At 38.3% G+C, this 23204-nt stretch overlaps 4 protein-coding genes across 5 annotated transcripts in view; 2 read left to right on the top strand and 2 right to left on the bottom strand.

Moving 5' to 3' along the window:
• The window catches only part of ft (cadherin-related tumor suppressor fat), an 85040-nt gene extending 81070 nt beyond the window's left edge, over positions 1-3970 (top strand). Inside the window, exons 10-15 of the mRNA XM_089871160.1 lie at positions 3-337; positions 402-505; positions 571-914; positions 986-1212; positions 1285-1570; positions 1641-3970. Coding sequence (XP_089727286.1) covers positions 3-337; positions 402-505; positions 571-914; positions 986-1212; positions 1285-1570; positions 1641-3292 — 2948 coding nt within the window. The 3' untranslated portion in view covers positions 3293-3970. The remainder of the gene's footprint in view (positions 1-2; positions 338-401; positions 506-570; positions 915-985; positions 1213-1284; positions 1571-1640) is intronic.
• Positions 3971-4966: 996 nt separating this feature from the next.
• LOC149718189 (uncharacterized) lies at positions 4967-6072 on the bottom strand. The gene is made up of 3 exons (XM_089871159.1): positions 5888-6072; positions 5460-5589; positions 4967-5382 (listed from the first exon to the last, which is right to left on the bottom strand). The coding sequence occupies exons 2-3, from the start codon at positions 5528-5530 to the stop codon at positions 5187-5189; spliced, it is 267 nt and encodes an 88-aa protein (XP_089727285.1). The 5' UTR covers positions 5531-5589; positions 5888-6072; the 3' UTR covers positions 4967-5186.
• Positions 6073-6102: 30 nt separating this feature from the next.
• Positions 6103-9801, top strand: LOC149718188 (dolichyldiphosphatase 1-like). The gene is made up of 8 exons (XM_089871158.1): positions 6103-6333; positions 6410-6510; positions 6571-6655; positions 6722-6818; positions 6891-7010; positions 7957-8085; positions 8165-8254; positions 9127-9801. The coding sequence occupies exons 1-8, from the start codon at positions 6249-6251 to the stop codon at positions 9164-9166; spliced, it is 747 nt and encodes a 248-aa protein (XP_089727284.1). The 5' UTR covers positions 6103-6248; the 3' UTR covers positions 9167-9801.
• Positions 9364-22590, bottom strand: sws (patatin like phospholipase domain containing sws). 2 transcript variants are annotated; one of them, XM_089871138.1, is made up of 26 exons: positions 22052-22590; positions 21865-21943; positions 21683-21789; positions 21527-21606; positions 20409-20709; positions 19995-20075; positions 19838-19899; positions 19085-19232; positions 18828-19011; positions 18037-18113; positions 17608-17745; positions 17373-17525; positions 16284-16417; positions 15950-16205; positions 15684-15870; positions 15260-15624; positions 15010-15192; positions 14654-14929; positions 14512-14575; positions 14311-14433; positions 11923-12039; positions 11145-11293; positions 10698-10850; positions 10433-10625; positions 10260-10357; positions 9364-9735 (listed from the first exon to the last, which is right to left on the bottom strand). In XM_089871138.1, exons 1-26 carry the CDS (start codon positions 22160-22162, stop codon positions 9670-9672), a joined length of 3885 nt encoding a protein of 1294 aa, XP_089727264.1. In that variant the 5' UTR covers positions 22163-22590; the 3' UTR covers positions 9364-9669. The 2 variants fall into 2 exon arrangements, with proteins under 2 accessions (XP_089727264.1, XP_089727282.1); XM_089871156.1 differs by lacking the exon at positions 11923-12039 and adding an exon at positions 11751-11867.
• Between the last annotated feature and the right edge of the window lie 614 nt (positions 22591-23204).

The following is a 23204-nucleotide window of genomic DNA, read 5'->3' as shown; positions in this document are numbered from 1 at the left end:
AGGTTACGAATGCGCTTGTGAAGCCAATTTCTTCGGTCGTCATTGCGAAAAATCAACATTTGGTTTCAAAATGTATTCCTATATGGCATTCCCATCCTTGGATCCATCCACCAACGACTTGTCTATCACCTTCTCGACGAATAAACGCAACAGTCTGTTATTTTACAATTACGGACCTCAAGCTGGAGGGCGATCCGATTTCGTGGCTTTGGAACTGGTTGATGGGAGACCCAAGTTTTCTTTCGGTGGTTCTCGAACGGCAATTGCCATTGTTCGAGGAGATAAAGTCGTTTCGGATAACAAATGGCATAAAGTTACTTTCATTAGAAATGGACGGGTAAGTTCAAATAATAATTGGATAATAATTAATTTGTGGTTAAACGTATAACTTTGCGTTAAAGGTTGCGTCTTTAACGGTGGCCGATTGCAGTCAATTTGGTGAAATATGCGAGGACTGCGCGCATGACAACGCATCTTGTTCTTATTCAATTGTAGGACATACTGGGTAAGTTCGCCACACATTCTTATCCAATTTTAAACATGGTCTCTAACTGAATTGACGTTTCTTAGATCCCTAAACTTTGCAAAGAATCCCTTCTTTGTTGGAGGTGTACCATCAGTTGAAGCCTTACTAGAAAGACCAGGTCAAATCGAATCGGACGATTTCGTTGGTTGTATTCACAGCGTTTCGGTTAACGGTCGTTTGCTCGACTTGAAAAACCCAGCGAAATCTTTGGGAGTAACTTCGACTTGCGGTCGCAAAGCGGATGTTTGTAGTTCAACCGGAAGTAGCTCGGCAGTTGGCGCCAATGTCATCGGAGGCATATGCGGTGAAAGCGCGACTTGCAAAGATTTATGGTACACCTATAGCTGTACTTGCGCGTCGGGATTGGCTGCACCAAATTGCAATGAAGGTAAGAGTCTTCAATACAAAAAACACCCGAGATGTCTTCAGCCCTAATAATATTTTGACTGTTCTTTATAGCTTTGGAAGCATTTTCATTGGACGGTAGCAACTCCTTCCTGGAATTGATCCCGAGAGAAAAGTACAATCGAATCCAGTTAGGTTCCAGCAGTTACCATCGCTGGCGAAGAGCGACAAGTGAACCGGGGGACCCGAGAACCAAACATCTTTCTTTTAGATTCAGAACTAAATCCACAAATGGAATCATTCTGTCGGCATCCACGGAGGAAATACTTAGCGTCATCTTTGTAAGTATCTTTTCGATAATAACAATATTTATAAATACTGGACAAGTATTTAAAACTCGATGAATTCCGCAGTTACGCGATAAGAAACTTCACTTCGGACGGGGCACCAAGTCGGCGTTGAATAACATACAAGTACTTGAGAGCCCGGTTTCCATCAGCGACGGTGAATGGCACACGTTCGAGTTGAGACAAGGCCAAGAAAGAGGTTCCAAAGTGAACATTACAATAGACGACCGACTGAGCGAGTTAGCTGGAGAGAGTCCAGGATCGGTGACGGATATCTTAGATCCATATTTGACATCTCTGACGTTGGGTGGACTTCATGAACCAGTCTTGACAGATAATAAGGAGGTTCCCAGTAAGTACAGACTTTAAACGCTCTTCAATTCACCTGATAAATATCAATTACAACCGTTTTGTAATTGCAGGTTTCCAAGGTTGCTTCCAAACCATAACTTTAAATGGCGAAGCTCAAGCCACAAACTGGAGTAATAGCTTCTTCGACGTGATACCACACGGTTCGGCGACTCAACGCGCGTGTTCTGATGACGTCCTTGGTTTAGGATTAACCCAAACTGATCCTTTGGGCATCGGCGTCATATTGGTCATAGTCTTCTTCGCCATACTTATCGTCGTAATCTTGGTTAGTTTCATCGTGTTTCGCAAACGGAAAATGCGTCGCGACAAACCGGGTCATTTGAAACCGGGTGGGGCTTTCCTGGCCGGTTCCAGCGATCCTCAACGCGGTCACGCGGATACGGGATACCCGGACGGTTCCCCGGAAGATATTCTACGCAGTCATATGCCTCAGGATTTGGTGCCAAAGAAAATGAAGGATCGCGAAATCGAGAGACCACAAAGACCGGATATAATCGAAAGGGAAGTCATCAACAAGTCGCCTATTACGGCCATACCCAGGATGGAGGAACCACCCATGCCGGAACCGGTTAAATCATCCAGTTCTTACGGGGTACACGGACTCGACTCGGAACCGCCGGAACATTACGACTTGGAGAACGCCAGCAGTATCGCTCCGTCGGATATCGATATCGTTTACCATTACAAAGGTTTCCGAGACGGTAACGTTCGCAAATACAAAGCCAATCCTCATCTGCCAAATTTCCATAAACACAACCATCGTCATAGCCCTCATAGTTTCCAAGCTAGTCCCATTCGCGAAAGTCCTCGGAATATCCTGCGTCAAAGTCCGAGTACGGCCGTTCCCAGGGAGAGTCCCTCCGTCTTGAAGATGCAAAACACCCCGTTGGCGCGTCTCAGTCCATCCAGCGAACTGTCGCAACAAACGCCGCGTATCTTGACCTTGCAAGACATCAGCGGTAAGCCTTTACAAACGGCGCTCTTAGCTACGTCGCAAGGTGTCGGTCCCAAAGAACTGCGCGATCCGATGAGCAACTCCGAAAGGAGTTTGAACAGTCCCGTGAGTAATATGAGCCACAGCACCAGTAGCATGCGCTCGGGACCTCAAACGGTCGGTAAAAAGAAGGAGGCTGCCATGTCCTTGGGGTTAACCGCGGAGGAGATCGAAAGACTTAATTCTCGACCGAGAAATTCCAGTTTGGTCAGTACCCTAGACGCGGTGTCATCCTCGAGCGATGACAATACCGAGAAAAATAAACTAGCCGAGCTTTTAGAGACCAATACGGAGTTACTCGAAGCTCCCGATTCGTCGACGGACGAGAGCGGAAACGATTCTTTCACGTGTTCCGAATTCGAGTACGATAATAACTACGATAAGGTACATCGCGATTTCGGTCCCGGTAACATGATCTTCTCAAAGTTAGCCGAAGAAGACAATGAAAACGACGAAGATTCCGCTAAAAACTACGACGGATTCGATTCGTTCCGCGGTTCCCTAAGTACTCTCGTCGCCTCCGATGACGACTTAAGTAACTTATCTTCGTATAAACCTCCTAACGGGTCAATGTTGGGTTGGGATTACCTACTCAATTGGGGTCCCAACTTCCAAAACTTGGTAGGAGTATTTAAAGACATTGCCGAGTTACCGGACACGATGTCCGCGGCCGCGTCACACGTTAAACCAAATGAGGAATACGTTTGACAAACAATGTATTAAAATTCATGTAAAAAAATTTGTCTCAGGCTTAAACAAATGGGGTTTTGCCCGCGAATCAACGAAGTACCAAAACGAAACAATTTTACTACAAAAAAAACCCTCCGTTTTTAGTTAAGTTACTATTAAAAATATACACTAGCCCCTCCCCTTTTTTAAGCCTTAGCTTATAAAATTTCATAAACGGTGCGTTAATTAGCGTTATTGACAAAATCAAAAAGTTAATGAAAATTGTAATGTACCTCAGTAACTCTTATTAACCTAGTCAAATAGGTGTTATCACGAACACTTTTAACGCGAAAACCCAGCGAGGCATTTTGTTTGTGTCATTCCCTAAACTAATTCGAAAAGAAAATTAAATAATCCTCGTGGATTAATTAACAATACATTCGTTTACAATTTTCTTTTGACCGATCATTAAATTGTTTTTATAAATTTGAACACGAAAAAATGGCGTCGAAGGATTACAATTTGTTCGCGAGTTCTGTAACGCTCTGACCTTCGAAGTTGAATAAGAAAAACCACCATTTTGAAATCATGAAATGCCCGAGTAAAAAAAAAAGTGCCAAGAGTCTCGATACTCATAAGATTTTTGCGTTACCGATGTTTTTATTTTGTTATGTAAATATCTAGGCATTATATTTTAATAAATTCTTGTAAAAATAATCGCTGCGTTTCTTAATAATTTTTAATAATAATAAATTATATTGATTTGATAAGCCTAAAACACCTCGTGGACAAGGCTTAAGAATCTTGAATTTGAACCATTTCTTCCAGTTTTTGGAAATGATTAAAACCCGAATATTGAAGCCCATATTCCAATCAATAACTAGTTTAATGTCTTTCAATTAAACTAAACAATAAATAATTTAAATTTAAGCTTACCTATTTGCCTCCGTTTTCTCAGTCAGTCCTTGGATGATCCAACTCGGACAATGTTGTTCCTTGGATTTTTGGGAACGTACTTTCCCCAATAGTAAAACGTACTACCCCAATGGGAGGTTTTTAAAAACGTACTTTTCTCCCTTTGGGGGTATTAAAATTTCCTTCCCCCTCCACTAAAGGCTTTTGGCGCCATCTTGTGGCGTAATTTTCGTCCCATAGACGCTAATGTTAAAAAATGGAATTTGAAAATGTACTTTCAAATATCAAAATGGACTTTTCGTACTCAAGACTTTAAAATGTACTAAAAAAGTACAACTGTACTACCAAGAACAACACTGAACTCGGATCTACGAGTCGGATGGGTCATGGGTTTTGTTACATCAACAAGGGACCAAGGCTTAGGTGTTGAAATAAATATTTACTTCCGATTATACGAAGCCTTTTAAATGGCATTTTTCGACAAACTAATGATACTACTCAATAACTAGCTAAAACTACAATTAAACACGCAGTATTCTAAATAATTACGTTATTAATTAACAAAATTGAATTATATTTACGATAAGACAAAGCCACTCACGAAGCATTCCGGCACACATTCGTTCTTCAAAAGAAGTGGCCTATGAAAAACCAATGTAGACCTCAATGCAGTGCTGCCATCTATGGAATTCAGCGGGAAACAGAGATATGGCGGGAAATAATAAAAATCCCGTTATTTTCAAAACCATAAGCCTAAATTATTTTACAGTGGAATTTCAATCAAAAATAAAACCAAACTGAGAGTAAAAAAGTTCTTAAACTTTAATCACATTGCCCCTAAGCTCAGTAGTACAATAAATCCAATAACAGCTGCAATCATTTTGATATATTATGCTTTGAAATGGCATGCTGCAGAGCCACATTTTCCTTTTTTGCAAATTTAACTCAGCAAACGACCCATCCCCCCTTTTTTCGAGATCATATAGGCTTCATTTCTAATATATATTAATAAATCCGTTTAAAGAATCACGCAAATTTGACTTTCCAAGGCTTTTTCATCCGCTTTCGCAACGTGATTACCAGTTTTCTGTACAACAGAAGCTGTATTTCCGTAACAGGAATAGGCAAAACATTTTTTATTTTCTCCGGGACCATAACTCAGTAAGCTCAATGGACGGGGTTTATTACGATGTTCTTTGAACAACGATAGCGATCTTAAATAGGATTATAAAATGGTTTTATCATCTTTGAAGTTTGAAGTTTGAACCAACCAAAGTGTAGCTTAAACTACCTGTCTTCGTAACGTTGTTTAATTTCATAGAGAGACTCCGCTATCCCCGATTGTTTTTGTTTGTTACTCATTAACTAGAGTTTGAGATCAAATTTCTAGCTGCCAATGATCATATCGGGCTGTCCCAACTCTGGAAAAAGTTTAAGAGAAACGGAGGGAAAATTTCATGCATAAATTAAAAGTTCCGGCTTCTTCTATCATTATTTATAAATTTTTCTAATATAATTATTAAAAGAAAAACAAACCCTAAACATAAAGAAAACGCAAGGAAAATAAATTTGCATAAAATTAAGATCACGTTTCTCGTCGTATAAATAATTAAGCAATAAATAATTGGGGGTATAATATTTCAATTTAACAAAGGCTTAATAAAAAGCAATTTTTACAGGTTATCTACATCAATAAAGTATATAAAAGTAGTATATTACCTTTATAAGGCCAAAATTGGTTTGAAATTGATGGTCAGTAGGCTAATAATAGACCAAAAACGTGGATAAATAGATGAGATCAGGGGTTGACAGGTAGGTATGACGTCACCTCATCCCTTGCGTATAGTGTGTGGTCACAACACGCGGTAACCATGGAAACGGGACGCCGCCATAGAAACCGGATGTTAATGATCCTCGGCTTCCTGAACGCGAAAACCAACCAATGATGGACGCCAACGTTCAATGACATTTGACTGACCATCGCGGCGTCTTTAACCCGAACGATAATTAATATATTACGAGAAATTAACTCAATTTATTTAGTTTAAAGTTTAAATTACGGCTTAATTTAATACTTAAAATGACGAACGAAGCTGGAAATACTCAAAATCATAACGAAATCACGTGGGTAACGCTGGCGATAACCCACGTAGAATATCCGGAAGGTAAAAAGCGGGGGATTGGGGGGGGGGGTGATTTATCTGTCAAATTATATTAATTAACATTTTAATTAAATATTAGGGGATGTAATTGGAAAATTTTTAGCCTGCGTTAGTATGTTACCTCTCAGCATCGGAGTTAGTATGTTAACTCTAGTGATTTTTAGAAGAGATCTGCATACCGTATGTAACTAACTAAAAATAGGTCAAAAATAGACCTAAATTCAAATTTAAATTATTTAGATATGCTTTTTCTGTGGTATGGTACTAAATGAGATTATTAATTTCACTCTAAAACATATAATCAAGGAAGCTAGACCCTATAAAGGTTTGTATCTCCGACAATTAAGGTTTGAATTTTGCATTAACGTTAACGAGATTATAAAATAATTAGAAAGAAAGGTTCTACACGTTGAATATGGAATGCCTTCGAGTCACTCTCAAATTATATGGTTCTTTGCAACTTATATTACTCTATTCTTATTCATAAGGTACGCTAAAGCTATAAATTTAATTATTTATTTAATTATAATTAAGCCTAATAATTTTTTAAACCCCCTTAGACTAGAGAGTGGGACAAAATGGTCAACAACTTCAAATGGTGCAGCAAAATGGCCAAATTTATGGAAATATCTTGTAGTTGTTTTTGGCATTATAGTAGGAATTATAACTTCATATAGCAGGTAAACCCCTACACCCTACTATCAAAAACCCCTACACCCTTCTAAAAAACCCCTACACCCTTCTAAAAAAAACCCTACACCCTTCTAAAAAAACCCCTACACCCTACTATCAAAAACCCCTACACCCTTCTAAAAAACCCCTACACCCTTCTAAAAAACCCCTACACCCTTCTAAAAAACCCCTACACCCTTCTAAAAAAAACCCTACACCCTTCTAAAAAAACCCTACACCCTTCTAAAAAAACCCTACACCCTTCTAAAAAAACCCTACACCCTTCTAAAAAACCCCTACACCCTTCTAAAAAAAACCCTACACCCTTCTAAAAAACCCCTACACCCTTCTAAAAAAAACCCCTACACCCTTCTAAAAAAAACCCCTACACCCTTCTAAAAAAAACCCTACACCCTTCTAAAAAACCCCTACACCCTTCTAAAAAAAACCCTACACCCTTCTAAAAAACCCCTACACCCTTCTAAAAAAAACCCCTACACCCTTCTAAAAAAAACCCCTACACCCTTCTAAAAAACCCCTACACCCTTCTAAAAAACCCCTACACCCTTCTAAAAAAACCCCTACACCCTTCTAAAAAAAACCCCTACACCCTTCTAAAAAAAACCCCTACACCCTTCTAAAAAACCCCTACACCCTTCTAAAAAACCCCTACACCCTTCTAAAAAAAACCCCTACACCCTTCTAAAAAAAACCCCTACACCCTTCTAAAAAAAACCCCTACACCCTTCTAAAAAAAACCCCTACACCCTTCTAAAAAAAACCCCTACACCCTTCTAAAAAAACCCCTACATCCTTCTAAAAAACCCCTACACCCTTCTAAAAAAACCCCTACACCCTTCTATAAAAACCCCTACACCCTACTAAAAAAACCCCTACACCCTACTATCAAAAACCTCCTAAAATATACTAATTAATTAATTTTCTCTTTAAAAGGATATATCTTTTGTACCATTCATTGGAACAGATTATCTGCGGTGGTTTGTTAGGTTGCTTTAACGGAGTTACATGGTTCTTGCTAACTCATTATGTATTTACTCCATGGTTTCCTACAATAGCGTCATGGTTAGTTAGTTTCTTCCCCTTCCCATCCTTTATTGGTAAATTAATATTTTAATTACTTAATTAAACCCCATTTTTTCAGGCAAATCAGTGAATTTCTCCTAATCAGAGATACGACACTAATCCCAAATGTATTCTGGTTTGAATACATGGCCCAAAGAACGGAATCCAGGTCTTAAATTTAAGCCTAATGTCTGTAGGGTTGCCATGGCTTAGGGAAATAACAGGAAAAGTTAAGGGATTTTAAAAATAGATCAAATAAATAGGCCAAAAACGTCGGGGGGGGGGGAGTATAAATAGACCAAAAAGGACTGGGAGGGTTTTAAATAGATCAAGATGGATGGGGGGGGGGGGAAGAGAGAGGGTTATAAATAGACCAAAAAGGATGGGGGGAAGAGGGTTATTAATAGGCTAAAAAGGACAAGGGGGGGGGGGTATAAATAGGCCAAAAATGATGAGGGGGGAAGAGAGAGACAGGGTTATAAATAGGCCAAAAATGACGGGGGGGGAGAGAGAGGGTTATAAATAGGACAAAAATGACGGGGGGGGAAAGGGGGTTATAAAAAGGCCAAAAGCGACGGGGAGGGTGAGAGAGAGAGGGTTATAAATAGGACAAAAAGGACGGGGAAAGAGGGGGGGTTATAAATAGGACAAAAATGACGGGGGGGGGAAGAGGGCTATAAATAGGCAAAAAAGAACCGGGAAAGAGTTATAAATAGCCCAAAACGACGGGGGGGGGGGGAGAGAGAGGGGGTTATAAATAGGCCAAAAATGAAGGAGGGGAGAGAGGGGGGTTATAAATAGGCCAAAAATGAAGGAGGGGAGAGAGGGGGGTTATAAATAGGCCAAAAAGGACGGGGGGGAAAGAGAAGGGGGTTATAAATAGGTAAAAAAGGACGGGGGGGGGAGAGAGAGAGGGAGTTATAAATAGGCCAAATGAGTCAACAGGTTTAAAAATAGGCCTAAAAATTGTGGCAACCCTGATGTCAGCTTAAACAAAGCCCAAAACCCTAAACTTCTTTTTATTCTTTCTTTCTTTAAAAGAGCTCGACAAAGAAAGCTAAGAAAATCCCAATACGACTAACTGAAAGTGAATCTTAAATGTGGGCATTATGCAAAAGAAAAGAAATCTCTACCTGACCAAATGTTTGAAAGAGATCAGATAAAAATCTCGGGAAAAACATTTCGCTCAAATCTGTCCAATATGTAAAACTCATTAAACTGCTAAATGTATAATTAAACAAAAGAAACAAAAATATATATATTACAATCACAATATAGTAACGCTGAAAAAAACAATTTTTTTTAATTTTTTTTTTTGGTTTTTGTATTATAAGTTAGGCTTGTTGAAAATTCGTAAAGCAGCTTTGTTGTTTCTTTGTTTGTTTTAAAAACTAATATACTCTTTGTTTTTTTACATCAAAAAAGCGCTATATCGATAATATATATCAAAAAATGTAACTCATTTTTGTTTTTCATCATGTAAAAAATAATTATTCTATTATTTTTCTATAAAAACAACAACAACAAAAAAAAAACAAATACCATAACGAGAAGTGATACAAATAATTAAGAACCACCCCCTTTTCAATCAGCTTCCGCATCCGATAAAGAATTTAATTTTCTCCTTCTAACTGGTGATAAATCTTCATCCTAATTAATTAATTAAACCATGAAATGATAAATAAAATCGTTGTTTTGTTTTTTCATAAAAAACAATTGGTGTTTGTTTCTTTAAAGAGGGCCGTGTACTCATTTTACTTCGGGTTGTGTCAGAGCCTCTAGTACGAATCGGCGCCGAAACGGGGCCGAAATAAAGGCCGAAACGGGGCCGAAATAAAGGTCGAAACGGGGCCGAAATAAAGCCCGAAACGGGGCCGAAATAAAGCCCGAAACGGGGCCGAAATAAAGCCCGAAACGGGGCCGAAATAAAGCCCGAAACGGGGCCGAAATAAAGCCCGAAACGGCGCCGAAATATAGCCCGATACAGCGCCGAAATATAGCCCGATACAGCGCCGAAATATAGCCCGATACAGCGCCGAAATATAGCCCGATACAGCGCCGAAATAAAGCCAGAAACGGCGCCGAAATAAACCCTAAATACACGTGTGGGCTTGCTTAATTTACTCAAAGGTAAAGTAGCACTCGGCCACCTTTAACTCTTCCTAATTCCTTACCCTTTCCATATCACTTAGTATATAAGGATCGAGTTCGGAACTGTATCCGGCTTCTTGATCATCTTCGTCATCGGAATCTTCACTTTCATCATCCGAAACTATTGGATGAGAAGAAATACTTCGTACAATTCTTCTTCGCGAGTATCCAATTCTGTCCATGCGCATGCGCTCACTATTTCTCGTCGTTCGACTCGGACTCTTAATCTTGCAAACCATTTCGGCCAAATCAGTGAAAGTCGCGTTCTGCAACGAAACCCTCTGAGGGGGTTTCACTTCCTTCAATTCCTTTTGCAGTAAACTATGCAGAGTCTTTTGTCTTTGGCTCATAGCGGTGAAGAGTGTTCTTCCGTGGGTGAACCCTACTTCCTAAAATTTTAAAATGGCGTCCTAATCCGTGGGAATCTCAACAAGAAGAACAAAACCAATGATTCTACGAACCATAATTTCATCAAAGTTGCCAAACTGCAAAGTCTTATATTTATCGATAGGTGGCCTTATATACGTGCAATAATCGCTTCGTTTAACTTGTTCTAATTGTCTAACGCAACTAACGTAGGCTAAACGTGACTGTATTTCGGGTAGACTAGGAACCTACGATAAATTTTAATTACCCCGACGCCAATTAGCCTTATTCCTGATCAGCGCCACCTACCCATAGCGGCGACTTTGAGAACTACTGTAAGCGGCAAGCCAATCAGATGTCGCTAAAATCTGGTGACGTCATTTTTGGTAAGACCCCGAGAGTAAGGCAGTGACGTCACCAGATTTTAGTGGCATCTGATTGGCTTGCCGATTACAGTAGTTCTCAAAGTCGACGCTATGGGTAGGTGGCGCTGATCAGGAATAAGGCCAATTAAAGTTAATACAAAATTATTGCCGACTAACTTTAACGGGAGACGCCCATGGATTCCATCGTTTCCATAAAAGCCACCAACCACTTAAGGTATCTCCGTAATTTGTCAGATCAGTTTCATCTTGACTCCCGACATCGATAGCTATGATTGTTTCAGCCCCCATGTCATGCATAATATCGGCTACGTTGACGTCACATAAAAAACCAATTAAAAACACTATGAACAAAGAAAAACCGACTCGCTTTCCTTTCTTTCCGTAAAACGATAACCAATTTCAAATAAAAAAGCTAACTCCCTATAACAGACTTCCGAAAAGACGGACTTATGACGTAATAACCAATAATTGTAAGCTATTCTTTGTAAATTTCAATATTTTCTTTTAAAACATGCAATTCGACGGAGAAAACAAAACATGTTCCTCGAAAGTTTCCTTAAATTATTTAACCATAAGGAAACTTTACGTATTTAGAAACAATGAACGAGGAAAACACTTAACGTTAACGAAACAGAAGTATTTTAAATAAAAAAGTGTTTGAAATGGGGGGGATTATTGTAAAAGATGCCGGTGAAACGTTTGTTTGATTTGATTTGACTGTTTGGTAGCCCTTGGGTGGTTGTGCGCGTCGATTTTACCCACCCGGCAAATTGTTGACGTAACATCCATCGACCAAGAGATGACCGTCGAGTTTGTCGCAAATGGGTGGTAAAATTCCGGCAAAAGTCATACTGGCCCGGACATAACGCCAAAGGGTACCTGGGTAAAAGGGGGAGGGAGATAGCTTTTACTCCACAAAACACTGATCACTGACCAGGTAAATTGTTGACGTATCCGCCATCGAGCAGCAGATGGCCGTCTTGCGGGTCGCACAGAGGCGGCATGTATCCCGAGAGAGACATCGAAGAACGAATGTAACGCCAGAGGGACCCTGAAAAGCGACACCACCACTACACTGTGCTATTCACATTAATCCAATTGACATCATCATCATCATTTTGCAATTTTTAAACCTCGACACCCCTCCTTTCCTTTCCTTTCCTTCCAAATCCCCACCGCACCCCAAACAACCAATGACAACCCTTCCTTTATTAATTCATTTGTCTCTTCATTTTGAGATACACTGTCCAAAATTAGGTTCTAATCCATCGCAAAGCGTCGAGAAGAAGTCGAGAAACGGATATGGTTGAAACGAAAACGCGTCAAAAGATAAAAAAGAGTTGACCAAAATTGGATAGCGTATCGCAAAATAAAACGAGAAAATATGTATAATATGTCTATTAAAATCTGTTGTATCTCGTGTGCAAAGGTTTTATGCGAAAAAAATTATGTTGTAAAAGTATAAAACACATCGCAATAAGCTTCTAGAGGTGACGTAATTCACCTACAACACTACGAGCACGCGCAAATCATTGCAAATTATAACAGTTAACAACAGTTGCAAATTATAACAGTTAACGCTTGCTTTTCCCGCAAAATAAAAACCCAAGACACTTTAAGACTATAGTAGATTGCATTCTAGGACGGGACCTATTTTAACAATAATAATAAAACCGGTTTTGATGTTACATTAAAGACATTAAAATACCATCGGGAGAAGGAATAGGCTACCAGCCAGCCAGCCAGCCAGCCATAAGGTGGTCAGAACAATACTTTTGCGACCACCAACGGAAAGCGCAAAAAAGTAAAAACCGCGGTGCAGGTCTAAAAAATGTCTAAAATCGACACTAAAATTATAGAAATCATGCAAAAATAATCACCAATAATTAAATTAATTAATTAATTACCCTTTGCACACGAGCTTCAAAACCCAAAATTAAAAAATAACGAGATAGGGAAATACACGTCACGAATGTTAATTTAACGATAAAGTTAGGAAATGAAATATATAAAACAAAAATAAAAACAAAACTCAAGAACCCTGTAATTATGATTAAATATAAAAATTAAAAATAAGTGAGTGAAAGCTTTTTATGGAAAAAAAGGTATCTGAAAGAAATATGGTACAGTTAGAAAAGCTCGAACAATTCCACGAAGAAAAGAGAAAGAGAGATTGAGACGCCTCTGAAGATTGAGAAAAAAACACACAAAAATAATGTTAATCTAGCTAGAATTTTTTCAGCAGAAGCCAATCGTACTTAATTATTGGTTTTGTAATTAAAACCATGTTCTTTAACCGATTTTTAACATGCTTATTTGATCAAATATCATTATTCGTTCGTTCGTTCAAGCCATGCCACAACGTTTAAATTTGATATAATTGACTGGTATTATTTATTCTACTGAAAAAATACAGCTGCTATTTATAGGGGGAGCCACACACGTACTGCGTTTCACATTCACGACATTCACGCAAGATGACGAGTGACACGATGATAACGTTTATTTGTTAGTATATATGGCAGAGTCGGGTGTTATAAAGACACATCATCAGCTTTACATTCAAACGAAAATTGTATTTCCCTTACCAAAACTGAACGGAATATTTAAGTCAAACGGGTTTAAGTTGATTTTATTAGTTTTAAAAAACCCCATGAATGCATTAATTTGGCGGGGAAATTCGACCAGTCGGGCTTCTCTCAGATTTTGGCGGGAAAATACGACCTATCAGCGGGTTTCTCGGATTTTGGCGGGAATATTAGACCTATCAGCGGGTTTCTCGGATTTTGGCGGGAATATTAGACCTATCAGCGGGTTTCTCGGATTTTGGCGGGAATATTAGATCTATCAGCGGGTTTCTCGGATTTTGGCGGGAATATTAGACCTATCAGCGGGTTTCTCGGATTTTGGCGGAAATATTAGACCTATCAGGGGGTTTCTCGGATTTTGGCGGGAATATTAGACCTATCAGGGGGTTTCTCGGATTTTGGAGGGAATATTAGACCAATCAGCGCGTTTCTGAGATTTTGGCGGGAAAATTCGACCAATCAGCGCTTTTCTCGGATTTTGGCGGGAAAATTCGGAGAACAAAGAACAAAAACGGTCCTAAATTTTGGGCCTAATTGCGGCAACTTATAAAATGTTTTGTGACGATTTTTTCGTGCGAATAAAATCAACTTGTTTCAACCCCTGTATTCCGTTTAATTTTGGGTTTATTTTCAACTTCCACCAATCAAATCAAGCTCAATTTTTTTTAAGCTTAAGCCTAAACCAAAAATATCTACGATTAAGCCTAATAAAGGAACAAAAAAGGAGAACTCACCGTGAGTGTGAACTCGCATAGAACTATCGGTGATATCAGTTGTAACAGTGAAAAAAGGCAACCACAAATCTTCCACTTGTCGATCACCGAAAACTTCGTGGATCAAGTTATTGAAACAAGCACCTGAACAAGAAATTAACCCCAAAGTGACCCCCAGATAGGAACAAAGACAATACAAAGACAACAAATCATCGAACTAACCAGTAAACATGGCGGTAACTGGATACGTCAAATCCAATATTTGTCTCCAATACGAATTCATTTTCTATCGCAATAAGGGAATAACTTTTGGAGACAAGGCTCGAGTACTTATTGAAGTACTTGGTCTAATAGTAATACTTACGTAAGACCATTTGCGAGCGATTTGAGTAAAGGTGGTTAGATCTTTCTCCTGGCACCATAGAGCTCCCATGAAGGCTCCGATACTAACACCTCCGACCATATCAATGGGAATACCGGCTTCCACAATGGCCCTGATCATACCGACATGCGCGGAACCTCTAGCACCGCCTCCTCCTAAAACTAACCCGATCGAAGTACCGGTCAAGAACCGGGCCAGCCTTGAGAAATCGGAATGTACACTCGGTGGATTTTCAAACATCCTATTATAGATTTCTTGCTGAAATTGCCAATAATTTTCAGAAATGGACGGGACACAATATCCAAGACTTCCGGAAGTAATTAAGGGAACTTTCTAACCATTTTGGAAGGTGACCTGCGCGCGAACATTCTTTTGGGACATCGTATATGATGGGTGGATGAACACCACGAACGCATGTTCAACCAAAGAACAGTGTTCTTGGGTTTAGCACCATCGTCACGGTGTAATAAGATCAGTTCTTTTTGGATACGAATTGCTAAATGTTCGAGTTGTCTTTCCACCTGTAAACCCCGGTTCAATTCGAGATCTAACCACGTCACCAACAAGTAACCCTCTTATCAAACTTACCACTCCAATGGTGGGTTCTTGGTCCGCTAAGGCGACAATGAGAACGCAATCAGCTTGTCGAATGCACCGTTGCGTCCAAGTGGAAAATTGAGCGTCGCATTGGTAGAGTACAATGCGATTAACGTCTTCCTGTTGTCCCAGCCAACTGTAAAGACGGTAATCATTGGCGCTATCCAACGCCGTTGGTCCAATCGTTTTCTTAATGATATCCGAAGTTAATCTCAAAGTTGGACCGACCGAGGTCAACGCGTGGTACAATTCCAAAGAGAAGGCGGTAAGAGGAACGTCTTCGGTCACCGGTAACAAAGCCACCGTTGAAAAATTAGAACCGGAAGGACGGGAACCGATACTCATGGCTCTTTCACCTAAATTACCATGGTGGTTACCAAGACGTACGCTATTGGTTGCCATCTAAGGCTCTTACCAACGATGGAACCACTTTTTTGCAGTGATCCGAGTATTCTATGTCCCAATAAATGAATAAGGCGCGTAACCACAACGGGGTACTTAATTTTTATGGCGTTAAGTAGTCCATCTGGTAATTTAGCCAATTCCGAATCTCGTACGGCCATTACTGTCGTTGAGCGTTTAGTTTGAGTCAGTACTTCAACCTAAAATGTAACCAAGACCAAATTGTCCTAAGTTAAGGACTTAGGGGTCTTTTTAAATAGACTCGAGACGTAAACGTACAATTCCAACAAGATCCCCTTTGCCATATTCCCCGACAAGTTCTTTCTTGCCGTCACTTCTGGTTAAAACGGACCTCATTCGACCACTGAGTACAATGTAGGTACAATCTGATTCGTCGTCTTGGCGGTACAAAGCCCGCCCCGATTCGATATTCATCCAATCAAGGGCGAAATCAATTTGTCGAACGAAAGGTGATAATCTACTTATGACCGTATGCGCCAAGTACAGCACGACATGCGGTTGTTCGCGGAGGATACTTAATTACAAGAAATTAACAATTTAGAAGACGTTTGCATTCTTTTTAGGAACCTTATCAAGAACAACGTCTACTAACTCGTAAGTTTGTATGCGAGAAATAACAGCCACGTGACTCGAGTGTCTGGTTTTCACCGTGAATAAAGAGGGTTCCCCCGTTATAACCGCTAAAGCTCCAATCAATTCACCAGGATATCCGTGGTATAAGGCATTCTATATGGTAACGAATTATCACCGTCATACCAACTCTAACCAACACCTAGGGTCGCCACCAAATTTTCAAATTTCCCTAACTTCTCCTTGTTATTTTTGGACTACTTTAAAACTCCCTGATGTTCCCAGAGATATTATGGCCTATTTTAAAACTCCCTGATGTTCCCAGAGATATTATGGCCTATTTTAAAAATCCCTGATGTTCCCAGAGATATTATGGCCTATTTTAAAAATCCCTGATGTTCCCAGAGATATTATGGCCTATTTTAAAAATCCCTGATGTTCCCAGAGATATTATGGCCTATTTTAAAAATCCCTGATGTTCCCAGAGATATTATGGCCTATTTTAAAAATCCCTGATGTTCCCAGAGGTATTATGGCCTATTTTAAAAATCCCTGATGTTCCCAGAGATATTATGGCCTATTTTAAAAATCCCTGATGTTCCCAGAGGTATTATGGCCTATTTTAAAAATCCCTGATGTTCCCAGAGATATTATGGCCTATTTTAAAAATCCCTGATGTTCCCAGAGATATTATGGCCTATTTTAAAAATCCCTGATGTTCCCAGAGATATTATGGCCTATTTTAAAAATCCCTGATGTTCCCAGAGGTATTATGGCCTATTTTAAAAATCCCTGACGTTCCCAGATTTTTGGACCTATTTATAAAACTCCAGACGTTCCTAGAATTTTTCGGCCTATTTTTTTAAGACTCCTGACGTTCCTAGAATTTTTCGGCCTGTTTTTCAAATTCCTCAACATTCTCAGAGGATTTGACCTATTTTTAAAAATCCCTGACGTGGAAAGAGGTTTTCGGCCTATTTTTTAAAGATCCCTGACGTTCCCAGAGGTTTTGGGCTTATTTTCGTAAATCCTACATATTAGCCTATTTTAAAATTTCCTGAAGCGTGTGGCAACCCTGTCTAATCCTACAATCTTTGAAACGAAAACATACATCTTCATCTTTATCGACAGTTTTTTGCGAAACAGTCAAACACCCTTGAAGAACGTAAAACAGAGCGATATCTTCTTGTAGACCTTCTTGAGTTAAACAAACACCAGGTGGATATTCCCTAATCGACAATTTATCTTGTAATATCTTAGAATCCTATTTAAGTCCATGGGAAGAAAAATTACTAGGCCTATTTCGACCCTTTGTGGTTTTATAAAATCATTTCTAAAAGAATTACGTTGATTCCAAGAAGTTGCGTTAAACCATCAACTGCAATTCTGTATCGTTCTTCGGGCGACAAATTCGGAATTTTATCCGAATGAATGAACGATATTTTTCTACGACGATTACTTAAATTATCGAAGGAAGTTCGATGCTGAAATATTTAGGAAAGGACCGCGGTTAAAATCCGAGAGATTTATCAATCACAAGTTAATAACCAAAAGTGAAAAACTAGTGAAGTTCTAACTAAACTAGTGCAACGCATCGGGATAATTCTAAAAAAGGGTATTTTCTAGCGACACACAAGCTAAAATGTTACAAGTGCTGGCGTCTAGAGGTGTAAAAATGTGTTGGGTTTATTTAAGAATTTAATCACTTCTGGAGATCCGCTTCGGTCATTAAGACTAAATAGTTTAAAACTGTTTAAAATTTGTGGCGAACATACAATTTTGGCGGATTTCTCAGTTTTATCCGATGGTATACTACTAGAGAGATTTTCTTCGCTCGTTTGTAACGGAGTTTCTACAGCGAAAATTGATCAATTGTTAATCAATATTTTGTTAATATAACAATAATTAACATTAAAATTAGGGCTGGTTGAGTATCAATAAATAAATAAAATAATAATAATAATAATAATAATAATAATAGAATTCGTTGACGAGTACCTAGTCGAGTACTCGCTCGCGTTTAAGTCTAGATATGGAGTACCTGTCCTTGGCAAAAATTCTAAAAACTAGAGTACTCGAAATTAGTATCGATCGAGTATTTAGGCGTGGGGAAAATTTCTAAACCTCGAGTACTCGCGATTAAGCCTCGTATCGAGTATTTACACCTTGGCAAAATTCCTTAAACTTAAGTACTTCCAACAAATTAGGATAAAATTAAATACTAATATTAAATAAATTAAGATTTATTGGCATATATGAATAAATTAGTGTTTATATTTTGTGAACGAGTTCGAACATTTAACCGATAATTTAACTGATTACTATACAGCTAGAGTATTAAAACCGAATTAATAGAGTCAACTGAGTACTCGACTAGACACTCGAGTGATAACGAATAGATAGTGAGCGCACAAGTGTTGCCACTCGATTTGCGAGTGCAATTGAACGTTGACGCTACCGAAAACAGACTGAAAAGCTTGTAGTATTATTTTCGATATATCTTATGAACTATGAACACTATCTATAGTATACTCGGCCAGCCCTATCTAAATTTCCGAAGACTCACCTTCGCTTATGGGAATAGGTTTCGAAGCCTCCACAATATTATTATTATTTGGCATAACATCTTTTGGCACTTTAATTACTTCATCAGTTTTACCGGGAGGGATTTTAGACGGACTCGATTTGGGAGATGGAAGGGGAGGTACAGACGACGAATTCGTTTTAGAATTTGATTGTAATGGCGTTGTCTGAATCAAAATTTTGATTGATTTTAAAAACACGTCACGGTTCAAAGGCGGGTCACCGTACAGTCATTCTTACCGCTCTTATAAGCTGCGTGGTTAAACCTAAGTAGTTATGCAACGCCGTAAACGTTACTCTGTGAAGTCGAACCATTACTACTTGAACTACACGCACTAAAGATTCGGGATCTTTCACGAGTAATTGTTTAAAAGCTTCAACCCTAAGTCTAAGTAAGATTTGGAAAATATAAATTGATTGATTGATTGGAGAAATTTGAGGAACAATTTGGGAGGCGAGGGGGTAACAACTCGTGATATGTAATTGAAATTTGACGAAGAAATTTTCATCTAAATTTATAATCTCAACTTGAACTACCCTAGGAACAAAACTTAATTGAAATTTCACGAAGTCTATAATGCAATCCATGAATATTTAAGCACAATGGATAAATTAAATACGACTTGAATATACAATGTAAGGCAATCGAAATTTTGCCTAAAACTGTCCAGAATGAAGAAAATAATTTCAAACACGAAAATAAACATCACTTAATTTCCAACGCCACAAACTTGGTATCCATGAACATTAAGAAAAATAAATCAATCCCAATAAGACTTGAATATTCATTTCATGAAAGCTTAATTTTTTTGAGTAAATTTCAGAGCTTTTCATTCACCAATAATGATGACTAAACTGTCCAGGATGAAGCCTCGAAATTTTACCAGAATATCAAATGAATATCGAAACCATAGCCTCAAATAATTTCAACACGTTCGTTACCCCCTCACTCTACGTCTAGAAAAACTAATATTATAAAAAAAAAACTATCACCTCAAAACATTTGTATCCTCTAAGGCTCTAGCTGAGACAGTCTTATAAACATCAGAATGACCCTTTTTATCAAAAATATAAAATTGTTTCTTAAAAATCCTCATACGCGTAATAAACCTAATTAACTTAAACGTATCAATTAAAGAATTGTACGCACAGTCATGACATCCATGATACTCAATAAACTAGCAATACTTTCTCCTGAAGGCACTTCTTTGAACACTATTTCAGTTCCATCCTAAAACGGAACCAAATTAAGACATTTTCGTCTCTAAGAAGTGTTCAAATCAGGGCCGGAAATAATCACAGGGCACTGGACATTGTCCAATAAAATTTTAAAATGTCCCATAACCTTTTTAAAAACTAAGGGAGTCACTGGACATTTTGACCAATAAAGTTTCTGAAGTTTTGATAGCTTGACTATGAAGATGCGACACTATTTATGCGCGCGCCAGTGGACAATGTCCAATAAAATTTATAGTCAAATAGCGGGGTCACTGGACACATGTCCTATAAGAAATTTTTCTTATTTCCGGCCCTGGTTCAAATACAGAGTAAGTAAGGAACGCACCGGTTCGGTTACGAAGACTTGAACACGACCATTTTGTACGACGTAAATACTATCGTCTAATTCACCGATGGAAAACAAGAGGTTTCCAGCGGGAACGGTGGAATATTCTATATATTTACAAAGCTCCAGAAATAACGGTTTCTCGAAGAAACCAAAAACTCTTATGCTTTTCAGCATATAAACTACTTCCGAGGGAAGTCGATTGTCCGATTGTTCACTTATTAAGTCTTCCTCTAAGAAGGCTTGAGACGGTTCTTTTACTTGCAACGTTAAAGGTTGCTCTCGTTTCATTCGTAATAGACTATCAAAAGGTTTTTTGTTTTTTAGCTTAGCAAAACTTTGTAATTCTAACTAAGGTTGCGATTATTTTCACTCTAAAGTGTGAATAATCCAGGTCATTTGTAGAACTAATTGTTATCTTGAAAATTTGGAATTTTCGACACATTTTTGCAAAATTCGCAAGTAATTTGTACAAAGATTTTTACAACTAATTGGTATCATGAAAATTTTGAATCTACTGACACATTTTTGCAAAATTCGCAAGTAATTTGCACAAAGATTTTTTCCTACACATTTTTGCCAAAATTCACACGTAATTTGAACATTTAATTGGCATCCTGAAAATTAAGAATTTTCTGACACGTTTTTGCCAAAAATTCACAAGTAATTTGTACAAAGATTTGGCAACTAATCGGTACTCTGAAATGTTTGATTTTCAAACGAATTTTTGCAAAAATTCACAAGCAATTTATACAAAGATTTGGCAACTAATCGGTACTCTGAAATGTTTGATTTTCAAACGAATTTTTGCAAAAATTCACAAGCAATTTCTACAGAAAATATGTCAACTCATTGGTATCTTGAAAATTTTTCGTTTCCCGACACACTTTTGCCAAAATTCACGAGTAATTTGTATAGAAAATTTGTCAACTCATTGATATCCCAAAAATTTTGAATATTCCCATAAATTTTCTGCCAAAATTCCCAAAAATGTTCCCTTTTACGAACTATAACCCAGGCTATTCTACTTATAGAGTGAAAATAATCAAAATCAGGGTTCATAAAACCAATCTTATATGAAACCCGATTTAAGCAAGAAAAAAATCAAATTCATGTACCGTTTGGCAAATTTCATGACTAGTTGTCTTTTTTTCATTTTGTTGCGCCCGCCAGTTGCTTGACTAGATATCTGACGAACCTAAATAATTCCCACCACCGAATTTTGGTTAAAATTTATCCAAAAGGGCCCCTCCCATTAAACAAACATAACGTACTTTTCTTAGCATCTTTCTTCCGTAAAATATAACTTTATCTCTTTTTCTAAAACGTGGTTTTGTTTGACCAATCATTCTAGAAGTTACTGTTTCTACAAGGCTTCCGCCTAATGTTATTTAACCAATTAAAATTTAAGTACTCAAGCCAGTACTACCTATACATTGCTATATCATTAGCCTACCTTTGTTTTTAAACGAAAAAGCGATATAAATGGATAACCCGACAATTATAACGAATAAAAGACCAAAAAGTATCGAAGGCTGAAATTTGAATAGCAAATTTGTAGCCCCGTATTTTCCCAAAAACACCTTATTCTTAATATTCTTTGATTGAAAAATAACCCATCACCAAAAATAAACGTTACTTACATGACTGCTTATACATATTATAACCTGATGAAGGCAGTAATTAAAATACTGAACACAATCCAATGTTAACGATGATATAAAGTCCATGATATGTTTGTAATCAAACTCCATTTTGTTGAGTAACTTGACTCGAGTTGGTCAATAAATGAGTGTAAAACCCATTAACTCAACCAAGCTCGCTTCGCTGTCCGTTAAGTGACTACTAAGTTCAAAACCCCGCGATTTGAATCATTTGAATCCAAGTTTGCATTGTTGTTATTGATTTTTCGACGCTAAGCCTCGGCGGCTCCAACTTGGGATTTTGCGCCTGCTTTTATTTTTGGTACAAACACACCCGACCGCTTCGCGAAGGTTAAAAAAATGATCTCACTTTCGAAATTTTGCAGGTATCAACAAAATCATTATCTTTTTTAGTAATAACTATAAAATTTTAACTGATAAGATATTTATTTCGCGTACATGAAACTCGCTTTGGTTAATGCAGAGATAATAAAATGCCTCCTTCCCCTTTGATTCAGCCTTCGCTACTGGCCTTGAAAACAGCTGGATCTCGTAGGTCCATAGCGCATGCGTCTTTCCATTTAAATTGTGAAGTAATACGTAAAATCCGGGGGAGAAGAAAATACGGGGAAGCTATTTCTCATAGCCATAGGTTCTACTCTATTATTTCTAATTCAATGGATGAACAATTTCCAGGAAGCAGAGTGCGCGAGAGCAGAGAGTATAGTGAAAAGGAGTAGAAGCATATAGTTCACGCAATATTTTTAAATAATAATTATTCCATTTTCCAAATGATTTTTCAAGATAAATTTTAAAGAAAATAAATAAATCTGGGTATATTCTTGCCCGTAATTTTTTTTTTGAGGGGTTTCAATGTAAATTGGGTCCCTGAAGGTTTCTGTATGTGAATAATCAGGGAAGGAAATGAGGTTTACTTGGGAGGTGACGGAAGGGGTGTGGGGGTCAAGTCACCTCCGGCGGACACGGGGCAGTCGGCACCTATAGGGGAGGATCGCCGACATGTGTCTTATTCCCTCAAACTTTGCCGCCCAGAAGCTTGGCTTACAGGAGTGCGCCACACTCCCGGCTATGCCCGTAATTTTAGATATTACTGAAAATAAGAGGCTTATTAGAAAACGGTAGAAATTTAAAA

The sequence above is a fragment of the Phalangium opilio genome, unplaced genomic scaffold, assembly GCF_054372755.1.
Source record: "Phalangium opilio isolate 3A_F unplaced genomic scaffold, DU_Popi_V2 ptg000002l_1, whole genome shotgun sequence".
Taxonomy (NCBI): domain Eukaryota; kingdom Metazoa; phylum Arthropoda; class Arachnida; order Opiliones; family Phalangiidae; genus Phalangium; species Phalangium opilio.
Note: the sequence above shows the minus strand (reverse complement) of the source record. Positions and strands in the feature narration are given on the sequence as shown.